Source organism: Thunnus thynnus, chromosome 2 (genome assembly GCF_963924715.1).
Source record: "Thunnus thynnus chromosome 2, fThuThy2.1, whole genome shotgun sequence".
NCBI classification, from domain to species: Eukaryota; Metazoa; Chordata; class Actinopteri; order Scombriformes; family Scombridae; genus Thunnus; species Thunnus thynnus.
The window spans coordinates 33,208,571-33,223,421 of NC_089518.1; the positions used below are offsets into that span (position 1 = coordinate 33,208,571).

At 37.7% G+C, this 14,851-nt stretch overlaps 1 protein-coding gene across 1 annotated transcript; it reads right to left on the reverse strand.

The window, feature by feature from the left end:
* Positions 1-434: 434 nt before the first annotated feature.
* Positions 435-1,979, reverse strand: LOC137172539 (nuclear factor 7, brain-like). Its single transcript, XM_067577029.1, has one exon. The coding sequence runs from the start codon at positions 1,859-1,861 to the stop codon at positions 455-457; it is 1,407 nt and encodes a 468-aa protein (XP_067433130.1). The 5' UTR covers positions 1,862-1,979; the 3' UTR covers positions 435-454.
* Between the last annotated feature and the right edge of the window lie 12,872 nt (positions 1,980-14,851).

Below are 14,851 nucleotides of genomic sequence, written 5' to 3' on the forward strand. Positions count from 1 at the left end.
GTGACCCTCAACAACAAATCAGTTCTGTTGAAGAACAAAAGAACAAATAATAATCAATCAGAGTCAGAGTGATTTTTGAAACACTGAACCACTGAGACTCTGAGTTTAAAGTGTAAAAAAATTGAAATTAAAACATGATCAAAACTGAAATAACTCATCAGAAGATTGATGTCTAATTATTATGAAAGTGTAGAAAAACCCAACTGTAGTATTTTGTACAGTCATTACAGTGTTTATTCTATTTATATTATATTGTGGTCTAAAAACAAGATGCTACTAACCAGGATAAAAAGGTATAATAAAAAAACAGCTTTGATTTGTATTTGTTTAAAAGTTCAACTCAGATGATGATATAATACAATCTCAGTATTTTGTTGATTTTTTTAATAATAGAAAAGTAAAACCACAATGCTGAAAATACAAACCTCCCTGAACATCACAGAGAAATCTGAGTTTAACAGATTTTGATTTCAGTGGTTTTAGCATCACCAGCCTCTCCAACACTGAAATAAGGGAAGAGTTTCTCAGTGAAAGTGTCTCTGTGAGTGTAGATGTGAGTCATGTCTTCAGGGTCGTAGAAGGAAACCTCCCCCCTGTCATAGTCCAGCTCGACTCTGATCCTCTGGAGACTCTTCACACTGACAGTCTCACCAAGACCATCAATGTATTTTCCATCACCATGCCACAAACACCACAATCCATATTCTGGTGAAGATTGTCTTTCTCCCTTCCTGTCAACTGACTCTTTAGCCAAACCCACATTCCAGCCTGGATGGTCTCCCACTTCCACCTCCCAGCTGTGTTTCCCTGAGCTGAAGCCCTCAGAGCCCAGAACAGTGGTATACTCAGTGTTTCTCTCTGGATTATCAAGGAGCTGCTGCTTTGTGTCTCCACGTCTCACACTGGTCAGATCATCAGACAGATAGAGACGGGGGTTTGCAGTGTTTGGGTCCAGAATGACAGGACTGAAGTGGACCTTCTCCTTCATCTTCTCCCAGACTCTGAAGGACAGGTTGCCCAGGTGTTTGGCCACATCTATCAGTGCTCCTGAGACCAGCTGTGGATCTGACAGTGAGCACTGGTCTCTGGCTCTGGTCTGAGTGGGTTTATAACTGCTGAGGAATGACACCTTGTGTTTCTGCAGGTCTTCTTCAACAGCAGAGATACTGTCTGACAGAGAGGAGATCTGCTCCTGAATCCTCTTCATCTCACTGCTGATAGTCTTTCCCTTCTGCTTCTCTTCCTCCCTCAGAGCTGCCAGTCTGGACTCCTCTTCCTCTTTCAGGAACTGGTGGAGCTTGTTGAACTCTGCTCTGATCTGCTTCTCTGTGGACAACAGCTGCTTCTTAGAGTGTTGAATCACTTCATTGTATGTTTTCTCCACTTGTTTGTATTTGTTCTTCTTGTCCTGTAGAGACTTTAAGTCAGATTTCAGCTGGTCCTTCAGGTCACTGACTGCTTGTTCTACAGGAACCACCTTGTGACCTTTTTGGTGAGGAAAATCACAGACAGGACACACAGCTCTCTGTTCATCTTTACAGAACAGTTCAGGCTCTTCTTGATGTTTGCTACACACCACCTCCTCTTTCTTTTCTCCTTTTTCTGTCTCAGATGATCCAGCTTTCTTTCTCCCAGCAAAGGAGTCAGCTAGTTCCTTCAGTGCAAAGTTCACTCCTGGATAATCCTTTGAATATTTTCTTTTACAAATGGGACAGTTTCTGTTTTCAGCTTGTTCCCAGAATATTTGCAGACAGCTTGAACAGAAGTTGTGGTTGCAGGTCAGACACACAGGATCTCTGAAAGTCTCTGAACATAGATGGCAAGTCAGGAAACTTTTGAAAAGAGCATCTTTCTCAGCCATTTTCTCTGTTTTCCAGATTGGTGTCAAAGAAAGACTCACTAATTTTTAATTTCCAGTTCGCTTCTTACAGTCCTCCAAGTGAGCGTTGTTTGGTTAGAGATTCCAACCCTGTAATGGTGTCGTGGCTCTGTTCAAAATGTCAAGATCTGCCTTCAGCTTCACCCTCCTCTTTCATTGGTTAATCATTAATGGTAATAAAAGCTGATTTCTGCTTTTATTACTAACAGATTGAAAAAGTTGTGACCTAAAACCTGTGTAACTTGTCCTTCAGACTTAAAAGTTTATTCTGGACCCGGATAGTGAGAGAAATCTAAACACAGACAAGAAGGTTAAGAAGTTAAATACACTTCAGGTCACAGTGAAGACAGAGAAACTGTTGCAAAAGCAGTTGATGAAAAAAACACTGATAATAGACTCTAAAGATGACATTTATTTACTATATGATGTGAGGAAACATTAGTGAGGTGTGTTTGTAAGTGTCTCTATCTGTATTTGTGTTTGATTATAATTTTCTCAGTTGACATTTTATTTTTCCATATTCAAACAGATTTCATTTCATTTCAAAAAACATTTGTGCACATCATGCATGCACAAATGTCCCATGTTCATTTTTCAAGATGGACTCAGTTTTATCACCATTTTAGCTGGTTAGACTCATTCACTCATCTTTGGACTCTGTGTGACGGTTTTATTAGCCTGTTCCTGTCCTTTGGACCCCAAGACACATTGGTGTGTTGTAATAAACAAGGTATCTTGTACTTCCTTATGGTTTGTGCTTTTCTATGATTTAAAACAAGTACAAATTACTGCATAGGGTCACAGAATTTCTAGAAATCAAAATGGCTTTCATGTGCCTCATTCATTTTTTTTTTCATTTTCATTGCAAAAATCCCAAAATACTAAATATTGTGTCTGTCATCACTTTAGGTTTGCTGTGTAAGACTTGCACCAGACTTCTGTCAGACCTTGATAATATATAATCCAATGTGAGTATATCTCTTCAGAGATGATCAGACATAAATGTTACTTCAAGAACCAATAACCAAACAACTAATAGTTTTATAGTCTTTACTGGGTTTCTTTGCTGATTCACTGATAAATATTGAGTTATATTGCTAAAATATTTTCCAGATTGTCTGTTCTCAAGAACTTTCACCATATTTTCAATATTCTACAATGTGTCAATACTGGAAATGCTTTTTACTTTTACATACACACTGAACATCCAGTGATGGAAAGTAACTAAGTATAAATACTCAAGTACTGTACTGAGTTACTTTACTTGAGTATTTCTATTTTATGCTACTCTGTACTTCCACTCCACTATGTTTCCAACCTTTTTGTGCTTTTGACGTCTTACAAAAAGCAGTGTGTAGTCAGGGTCACATTTCAGATGTCTATGAGTTGTTAACAGCTCCACCAAATAGTGATGTCTCCCTCTAAACTTCTCACATGGTTTCATTTCAATAAATGTTCAAATGATCCCATATTTCACCGAAACTCAAAGATTAGAGAAAAAGTCCAAAAAACTGAAAACAACACACAAACAACATTTAGCATCATCAGGGTGGTATGAGGTTGTTTCAGGTTTCTTTCTATACAATCAGTTAATTTGTCATGTGACTTTACAAAAGGAAATATTAACTAAATAAGTTCAGATTGTCCATAAATGTTGAAGAGGCGACACAAAGATTATGAGACTGTGTTCTGAAAACTTAAGTTGAAACAGTTTCAGTAAGAAATTTGTTGTTTTAAAAATAAGCGATTGAGATTTAAACCATTAATAAAATAAAAATATTGTATTTTGCAAAAACTGGTTGTATAATTGTTTTGTAAGATTTCACCTTTTGTAAAGTCACATGACTATTTGATAGATGTTTGTAAAGAAAGTGAAACAACCTGTATCTCCTTTACTGACTGACACACATTTAGAATAAAACCTGCTGGTGATTTAATTACACATCATGACAAGCAGCATCCATCAGATGTACATTTTTATAAAATATAGTTGATTCAGAAAAAAACTAATTAAATTAAATTGTTTTGGTTGGTTTTGTTTATTTTATGTTGATCATCATCTCAACATTGCAGTTTATCAATCCATGTATACACCACCAAAATGACACACACAGTATGCAGAAGCACTGTCAGAATTAAACACTGAATTAAAATAAAACTATATTAAAACACTTGTTTCCAAAGAATAAAACAACAGATTCACAACTGAAATAACTCATCAAAAGACCCAAAAATATAAAAATCTAAATCTGACGACTGAAACTGTCACAAAATTGAAACAATCAAAGCATTCAGTACAGTGGATATATACTACTATACAATGTTGTTTGATTAAAAACAAGATGCTGATAACCAAGATAATTAACAGCTTTGATTTGTTAAGTTTGTCTCTTGATGATGTGAAACAGTTTCAGCATTTTGTATACATATTTTCTTTTGAATTCATCTTTATTTTAAGAGGTGACACAACTAACTTACACACTAAATCTATTTTTTAAAGACAAGAAAGCAGCATCAGAGTATTTAACAACATAATTTAATATTCTATTCAAATCTATTGAAACATAATCATAAAATCAACAGCAGGAGTTAAATCATTAATAAATATTGGACAAACAGAAAATAACTAAACCCTGAATGGCTCAACATCTTTCAAAAAATGATTTTCAGATGAGAACAACGGTTCAGGTTTTCATGTTTTTGCACAAAAATAAGAAAAACAATATCTGTGACCCTCAACAACAAATCATGTTTGCTACACATCACCATCAGTTTCTTCTGTCCTTTTTCTGTCTCAGATGATTCAGCTTTCTGTCTGCCAGCAAAAGAGTCAGCTAGTTCCTTCAGTGTAAAGTTCACTCCTGGATCTTCTTTTGAAGATTTTATTTTACAAATGGGACAGTTTCTGTTTTCCGCTTGTTCCCAGAACTTTTGCAGGCAGCTTGAACAGAAGCTGTGGTTGCAGGTCAGAGACACAGGATCTCTGAAAGTCTCTGAACACACATGGCAACTCAGGAAACTTTCAAAAGTGTTTTCCAGCAGAGATCTCATACCCTGTCGTGGCCTCAGAAACTCAGGAAACGTTCAAGAAGAGCATCTTTCTCAGCCATTTTCTCCTTTTTGCAAATTATTCTCAGATGAAAGACTCAGCAATTTTTGTTTTCCATTCAGCTCGCCTCTTACAGTCCTCCAAGTGAGCGTTGTTTGGTTAGAGATCTTAACTCTGTTAAGGAGATGTGGCTCCGTTCAACAATGTCAGAATCTACTTTCAGCCTCATCCACCTCTTTCATTGGTTAATCATTAATGGTAATAAAAACAAAAAAAGATGCGGCCTAAAACTTACTTGTCCTTCAGACTTTCCAGTTTATTTTGGATCCTGGACAGTGTGAGAAATGTAAACACAGACATTAATGGGGCTGATGTTTACTGCATCACAAAGTTAAATACACTTCAGGTCACAGTGACGACAGAGAAACTGTTTGAAAAACGAAAAGACGAAAAAACACTGATATTAAACTCTCAACAAGGCATTTATCTATTGTATGCTGTGAAGAAACATCAATGAGTTTGTGTCTATATTTGAATTTGTGTTTAATTATAATTTGTACATTTTCCATATTCCATAAGTGTCCAAATGTAAATACAGTGTATATGAATATAAAATGTAGGTAAGACAAAATGCAGTTTTGCAGTTCATTACTATACTGATAAGTATATTCATGAGATCAATCAGTCTTTATTCATCAAACTGATGTTTGTCCTGACAGTTTTTAATTGTAACAGAATACAAATTGAATAACATTTTCAAACACACAAGCATCCCCCTAAATGCACTAAACATAATCTGCTCACTTTTTCATTTACACTCACATGTTTTATTGAATGAGCTGATCTCAGTGTTTGCTAAACTTGTGACTTTAAGTCCAAGATAAGACTGAATGTTCAAGATAAGGATTTTTGTTCACAGCTCACAAATATCCTGCCTGGACTTTCTAAAAATCAGCTGTATTGGTTTTAAGACACTTTGAATCTGTCCTGAAGATATATAAAGAAAATACATTTAAAATATATAATTCATTCTCAGTATTGTTTTTTGTGTGCATGTGATTCCTAAAGTTTCCTTCTGGCATCTTTTAAAAATCTGCTGAATGGATTCTAAGTAAAAAAAACATGACTTTTCAGCAAAGAACAACAAGAAGTGTCTGACTTACTGATGAATATTGAGCTGTATTGCTAAAATATTTTCCAGATTGTTTTCAGGAACTTTTACCATGTTTGCAATATTCTTCAGCATGTCCATACTGGAAATGCTTTTTACTAAATCAATCAGATGACTACTTTGTACATAAACACTGAATATCCAGTGGTGGAAAGTAACTAAATACATTTACTCAAGTAATGTACTTCAGCATAATTTTGATGTAGTTGTATTTTACTTGACTATTTTCATTTGATGCTACTTTATACTTCCACTCCATTATATTTCAGAGGAAAATATTGTACTTTCTACTCCACTACATTTATTTGACAGCTTTAGTTACTTTTCAGATGAAGATTTGACACAATGGATAATATAACAAGCTTTTAAAATACAACACATTGTTAAAGATGAAACCAGTGGTTTCAAACCTTTTTGGCTTAATCCAATATTTCACCAAAAATCGAAGATTAGAGAAAAAGTCCAAAAACTGAAAACAGATTTGTGTATCAGAACCTCAGAATTATCTGGTGACCCTTTGGAGGGGTCCGACCCCTAGGTTGGAAACCTCTGGACTAAACTAGCTAACTGCATATAAAGTAGTTGAAACTAGCTCCACCTCCAGCAGCTACAACAGTAACATGCTGCTCTAACACTGATGCTTCACTATTAATAATCTAATGATGTCATATATAATAATATATCAGTCAGAGAGACCAAACCACTACTTTTACTGCAATACTTTAACTACATTTAGCTGCTAATACTTATGCACTTTTACTTAAGTGGGATTTTTCATGCAGGACTTTTACTTGTAATGGAGTATTTTTACATTGCTGTATTGGTACTTTCACTTAAAAGGATTTAAATACTTCTCCTACCACTGTGAATATCACATTTTAGTCACCACAATTCATGTACTTCATTAAAAATTGCATATCAACTTTCACCACTGGAGGTCAACAGAAACAAGTTTTTCATCTGCTGTGAAGTTTCTGTTTACAGTCATAGAAAAAAACACTAAAATACATCAAAAAACACCTGAAACCTGTTCCAGTGATGTTTCACTGCAACTCATCACAGAAAAAGAAATGAGATCTACTATATCAGCTTTTACACAAACTGTTTTCCTCTCATTGTTTCACTCTGTGCAGGGACACTGCTATCAGTGCACATGCAGGTGAGTACTCGCACTACAGAAAAGACTACACTGTATGTACAGTATGTGTGCTCAAACATCAGAACCAGACAGCCTTTCCTCAGCAATATGGCGACCTTGTTCTGTATTTGACCCCAAATGGAGCTCTCATTCCATGTAACACATAACTCAAACACTCCCCCAGGAACTCTGAATACAGGAGCACTGAGGGTTAAGGGGATAGATGTGAACAGAGACTTTATAAAATATGTGTGTGTGTGTGTGTGTGTGTGTGTGTGTGTGTTTTCAGTGAGTTAAAGGCCAGCCAGAGAGAGCCAGACCTGTAAGAAACACAAAGAGAGGAGGGGTGATAAATGAATATTTGATTGGCTTCTATCGGCCCTGTGTGCTGTATTATTGATGTGGTCCAGAGGCCTTGAGGCCAGCTCTCTGTAGCTCTCGGGTACATTAACACACCGCTAGCATAGCTGCTGACCTCCCTGCTGGCTCCAGTGAAGGAAACCTGTGTGGCATGAATATGATAATGATATGAATCAGTATGTACAGTACAAGCACCTGATTACTTGTACTTGAGATTTTCTTACAGTGTCATGAAAAGATTATTTTTCCAGTGTTGTCACCTGAAGCACCTGCCATGGCAACTGGAAACACATGTCCGTTGGTTAAAATCGTATGTCAGGACGCTTCTAACATGGTATATAAGAGCACAAGGTGCATTAAACTGCAGGTAACCATAGCAACAGCATTACCAGTAAAGTCTCACAGGTGAAAAATACTTTAAACAATCAACTTTAAAAATATTATGATGAATATATTATATATTAGTGTATGAATTAAATTTAAAAATAAATAAGAACCTCCTCTTGACATGTTGATCATTATTGCATACTTCATACTATGCAGTATATGTACATATTCCCAAATACAAGAAACACACAACAACATGACAGCTAACACATTTTTTTGCTTACTGTCCACACATTGCCCATGATAATCTGACAATACTGAAGTGTTTTGTCTTCCAACAAAATGTAATCACAATCACTTTCAGTACGATTGAAAAACCCCCTTTCTCAAATCATGACGTAAAGCACAATATAAGACAGAGAGTGCACTCAGTTTTCTATCTTTATAGGCGTTCTGACTTAGAAAATAATGGACTTGGCAAAGGAAAAAAACATAACTTGTAGTGGAATGGTGCATTTTTTAGGGCTGCAACTTGCATTTTTTTATTACTTGTGAATCTGGATCTTGGATAATTTATGGGAAAACTTCATGAATTCTTATTGTTTTGTCTAAAAATTGTTGAAAATAATGACAAATGCCTTATATAATACTATAAAAAACCCATTATATATAATAGTAGATAACAAAACTATGTTTATATTGCACATTTCAAACAAAAAAATTCAATACATGTCTTTTGTCTTGTCAACAGTAACACAGTGGTATTAAATTTACAGTTATATGAAACTGAGAAAACCAAGACGACTCTCACTTTTTAAATATTTACTTGATAAATTACTTTAATAATAAATCAGCTGCTCATTTCAGCACTATTTCCTATATTGAAATCCCTACATTTGCATTTTTCCAGCACTGTGCATCCTGCATTTGGGGCCTTGTATAAAAAATGTATTTAATAAAATCTGATCTTGATTTCGGGGGCAGCCTCGGCAACTTCTCCCGTCATGTAAAACCTTTAGCTTCACTGCACCATCACTGACATGGACTAGGGGATGTTTCTACTTTGCAATAACCTTTGTTTCATTTCCTTAAGTAGCATGCTTGTGTTCCAGTTAATTCAAATGTATATATTTATTTAGATTAATCTTCAAATCAATAAAAAAATAACTATAACTATGACTATAACTATATACATATACATAAACATATACATAATCTAATCAAGAAACTCTAGATGTTCTTATACCCTGTTTTATACAAAATCACATCAAGCCACAGAGGAAAATTGAAAATTTCAGAGCCTGCAGATCCCTTCTAGATTTTATGGAAAAAAAAAAACACACGTTCATGCTTCTGATCTGCTTGTGACTGCTCGTACAGTAGGACAGAAGGTGAAGGTGAGGAATCTTATCATTCAAGTCTGGTGTTCATGATTTATTACCACGGGGACCCGTCTGTAACTCATTTCATCTGGAGCTAACTGAAAACCTTGAGCACTGACTCTTCTGTCCACCTCAGTAGCTGTGCTCAAAATTTATTTCCATCACACCTTTGCTTGATAAAATCCATATCCAAAACTCCAAAATTTGTTTCAAAATTCTGTTTAAAATCTGGCTCTGATAAGTTCTTGCTGCTGTTTCTGGTGCTCCCTTTCAAACATGAAAAGTAAAAATGTGAACTTTTTTCTTTCTTGTTGTTTACTTGCTGACTATCTGCAGGTGGCGCCCTTTTATCTCTGCTGTTGCACAGCGCTGTGCTGCCTTGTGTCATGCTCTGCATTATGTTTCATTTCACTCCATTATGTTAAGCCTCGTTATCATCTTATATCATGTTGCTATCAGCATTAAAGTTTGATGTAAAGTCTCTCCCTCTGCACCTCCACACAGCTCATCAGCAGGGGTCAGAAGTTCACAGATGAGTTAATGCTCTTGACTGTCGATGCATCTGGAGCTGTTGATGGGCTCAGCGTGTGTTGAGGTCACATTTCTGCGCCTACGACATGCGCTGAGCTGCAGAAGAGCCTCCTCTGTCATCAACGGAGTGAGCAGAGAAGAAGAGGAGAGTGGGCTCAACAGGAGGCACGCCGTAAATCAGTATGACCTCTAACTTCACTTCACATCTAGTCACTTCCATCCGTTCTTTACTTTTACCTTCCTTTCTTTTCTTCATCTCAGATGTGGAATTTACAGACTAAATGGTAAGGGGAACTGATGATTGTGTAAGTCTAAAGTGCATTTTCTCATCAGAGCAAGTGTCATTTGATTTGTCAGATGCAGAAGACAATTGCAGTTTTGTAACTTGACACACATCCGACAAACTTTGGCATGAACAACACCTGACTCAGTGTGATGTTCAAACAGCTCCGGAAACACCCCCCCCCCCCCCCCCCCCCCCCCCCCCCCACACCTTTCCCACGGTGTCCATTCTGTAAACTTCTGAAACTGGTAATCCCACATTCACACCCACTTCATGCAATGATTGATCAGGCATGCAGAGGTGAGAACGGAAGAAGGGATTGAACTTCTCTCTCCTCAGCTCTTTTTCGATCTTTAGACAACAACTACTTACTGTCAGTATCTGTGTTACAACTGAGTGCAACACAATTAATGCCTTCCAGCAGCCAGACAGTCTGAAAATGTGCAGTTATCCCCTTATTTAATCAGTTATCGCAGGGTTGTCCATATATTTTTGGCCATATAATGTATGTGCAATACCAATAATGCAGCTTTCTGATATTCCTTTTTAAATAAGTCTAAATACATTGATGATTGATGTTTAACTAAAACTAGTGGCTACATACAAAATATGTGATCCAGTATGCCTCAGAAAAAGGTAAGCAGTCATGTAGAAAATGGCACAAATTTGCAAAACAACTGGTAAGTTTTGATGAGAGTAAAGTATTTTGATGAATTACAAAAATGAAACACAGAAAGAGCCCTCCATCATTTACAGTGGAGCGGGCTGAAGTAAAGAGGAGAATGGAGAAAGAAAGCGAGAAAGTGGGAGCCTCTTTGGGGATTAAACAGGTCATATTCATGCAGGATCATAGTTTATTCTTTTTAAACATGGCTGAATTATTCAACAGCTTTCGCTTCAGATTATTATCTTTTTTTTTTTTTTTTCAGATGAGTGCTGCGACATGTAAACCAAGGCCAACGGCGATACACTATCTTAGGTTTAGCTTAGTACTGTAACTCTGAAGAACAAAACAAACTCTCACACACACTCACATATATAAAACAAACTCAAGCAATGCATAAGATCACGGCATCTTAGACTGCTGTAAAACAGACCGCCCAGAGGAATATCTACTAAACAACTAAATACATTTTTTTCATATGAACAAATGAGCTGAGATTGTCCCTCCAATTAAAGATAATTTGTGTTTGTGTACATTATGTGTGTGTGTGTGTGTGTGCGTGTGTGTGTGATTATTCTGACGCAGCAGGTGTGCAGCTTGGCAGGCAGATGTGTAAAAACAAACAACAGAGTATTTAAGACAGCAGGGATGAAACAGGCAGCGCTACCTGACAACATGATCTGCAAAAGACACCTGGAGTTATACACACGCACACACACACACACACACACACACACACACACACACATGCACACACACACACAGATGCTCCTCAATGATCCCTCAAGGAAGGAACCTCATTTGTTTCACCATGGAGACAGAGGAGGTGGAAAAAGACACTTAGCCCTTGGAGGACTCTCGTGTGTACGAAACAAGGCAATCTGTTCGTTCACACACACACACACACACACAGGTTTACATAAGTCACTTTTGGGGTATTTACATAGACTTACATTAATTTCCTGGAGACCTTACCTAACCCTAACCTTAACCACTGACCCAAAAATCAGTGATTTACCAATTGCGGACATGACTTTCGTCCCCAGTTGCACAAGCCGTTCCCAGTTAACTGGTCTTAAGTTTGGTGTGTGTCCCTGAAAGTGACTTACCCACACTTTTATGTAATCTCTACCCACTCCTTTAATGTCAATGTCTGTTTCATGTCACCGTCACTGACTGCGGGTGAGACGTCTTGGTTCTTCTCAGTTGTTTGCTGTAGAATTTGGCGAAACCAGACATTATTAAACTTTTACAGATGAGACATTTAGCTAATATGCAATGTGCATTGGGAGCAGTTTTACATAACGTGCATTCACCCACCAAGTGTGCAAACAAACTCACACTAACTCGCGCACACACACTCCTCAGGGCTTACTGTTAATCTTCATATCCTCCCCTCATCATCATTAAGCCCACTGGAGACCACAAAGATCTGTTGTCCCTACTGATGCCAGTCATGAAAATCATCTTGTACTTCCCCTCAGTACACACACACACACACACACACACACACACACACAAAATCATAAACACACACTCTGCTCCACAGCTCCCCCAGGAAGGACACATTGTGGCTGAACAGCTGGAGGGACGGCTGGACTGACAGATCCTCTGGATGGCTGAGTTTGTGTCATCAGATGTCTTGGATGCATTAGTGGCCCCAGACAGGACCTTCCCCCGGCTGAAATGGCAGCCTTGTCTTAGTCCCCTGGCAAGCTACGCATCATTAGCCGCCATCTTGGCCCTGACACTTGCTGTCTCCCATGAAACCAGAGGGAAGCTGTGGACAGGCGGTAGGAAAGTGTTGTTGTGATTACTGTCGATATGAGAGTTCTGGCAGTGAGGATGGTTGTCCTTATTCTTGTTCTTCCTGTGAGGCTCAGAGTGAAATTACATAAAGCTGACTAACTTTGTGAATATAATTTTTTTTCAATGTGCAAAAGCAATACTGTTTGTTTGGAATAGAGAGGGAAAAAAATACTTACAAAAATACTTACATACTTTTCAGCCGATAAGAGGAAGTATCTCTCTTTTCTGTCATGATATGTTTACTTTAACTGACAGAAACTCAATACCAGACAAAGGAATGACAAAGTAGAAGTGACTGGAACTGATTAGCATATGAAAAATAGGGATGCTGAGGTCCCTGAAATCCATAATATCTCAAAAGCAATGCAACCTTTCATGATGGTTCACTGTAATTAATGTATATTGTTCTGTAGTGTTTTGTCTGTGTTGATCTGTTGTGACAGGAAGGATTGCACCGAAGGACATCCTCTCCAGTGTGAGCAAAATACTCAAGTTGAAACACGTCATGAGTGATCACTCTGTGCTAAGCTGATGTCAAGCTGCTATGTTTCATCATAAGTTTGTCTTATATTCTAGTCCTATTTTTGCCCCAGTGATTTTTAATAATACATTTAATTTGTACTTCACTTTTCATTCATAGAGAAACTCAAAGTGCTACAGTATTAATAAAATACAACACACAACATAAAGAAAATAGTAATAAGAGTTAAGATGAAAAGAGGGACAGTGTTCCTAATATTTTGTTCACCTTTTAACATACATGAGGGGGGCAAAATATTAGGAATACCTTTCAATATATTGCACTGCAGTGCACCACACCCGCCTACTATGACCAGGTAGTATTGTAGCTGTTGTATTGGATTGCATTAGATTGCACAGGTGTTCCTCATAAAGTGCTTGGTGAGTGTATCTGTCAAAAAGAGAAACTCACAGAAGCAGAGAGGTGAGTATGGTATGACTGTTGTTGCAATGAGCCGTTTCACCTCTTCTCTATGCCTTTATTATAGTGACAGGCTTTTACTCATTCATGCTGGTCATGTCGCCGCTTGCAGGTTTGTTCTCTTCCACTTCAATTCAATAGAAAAGGTGTGGAATTTAATTTGTGGTCCTCACTGTGTTAAATAAAAAAAAATAATACATGTCATAAATGTCTTCCCTAACACTTTTATGTAATCTCTATTAAATTCAGACTCAAATTATTGTCAGTTTCATGTTTTGCCAAGACAAGGACGTTACACATCTCAGATCTTTTCAAAATTGAAGTTAAATCACATTAAAAGACGACAATGAGAGGAACTTTGGTATGAATATGGAAGGCACCTAAATTCGATGCTTGCGATGCTTGAGTCGTTTGCTGGTTCAGAAAGTTGTCTCTTCCAAAGCCTTGGAGACTTTCATCAAGCTCCTGATAATGCTGTTATGACGGCTGAGCTAATGCAGCATCCTGTCATGTTGTTGTGTGGCTGTTTCCCACTGGAGCTGTTGTGTGTGTGTGTTGAGTATCTCACTGAAGGAGAGCAGAGGAAGGAGGGGGGGGGGGTTATTACAGTACATTAAGAGAGGGATTATACTGACCATGCTGACATCAACATGTTAGCTAATTGACAAGGGGGATATACATGCTGTTTATCAAATCCTCTTTGGGCTCAGACTGAATAAAACACTTACAGGGTGAATGAATGTCTACAAGCGCATACTCATAGACACTTACACACTTACACGTGCTGAAATCATTCAAGTCCAGTTCAAAAGTTTGCTGTAGTGGTGGTGGTTTAATAGTATTTCCAGAATCCAGAGAGTTTACACACAGAGAGGGTCTGAGGCAGTAAACTGACCAAGAGCAAAAGGCAGGGAAACATATATACAGTGGGCCAAAGGGCAGTGATCAGACAGTATGCAAATACAGCTGTGATCAATAGGTAAAGGCATTGTAAGACAGTGATCAGATAGGAATTGACATCAAAGGTTAAGGGAGGGGGCTCTGCATTCAGACAGCTGGTTGTCAATAACTAAATCAAGGGGCCGAAACAGGAGGTGGTAGGAAACTGTTCCCAGACGCCACTTGATTAAGACGAGGTTAACAGCAGCAGCAGGTCATAACACAGAATGGAATGCTTATTGATAAATCTGCATTGGTACGTGTATTCTTCCTCACACGCAAGCAAGGATTAGAGGACTTCATGGCTTTGGAAAGTTGTACAAGACCCGTGACTTACTTTAATCCAAACCTGACACGGGGCTGAACAGATCTTAAAGAA

What these genes read in the sequence shown, in the direction of transcription:
- LOC137172539 (XM_067577029.1), bottom strand. Translation starts at nt 1,861, where the DNA reads ATGGCTGAGAAAGATGCTCTTTTCAAAAGTTTCCTGACTTGCCATCTA.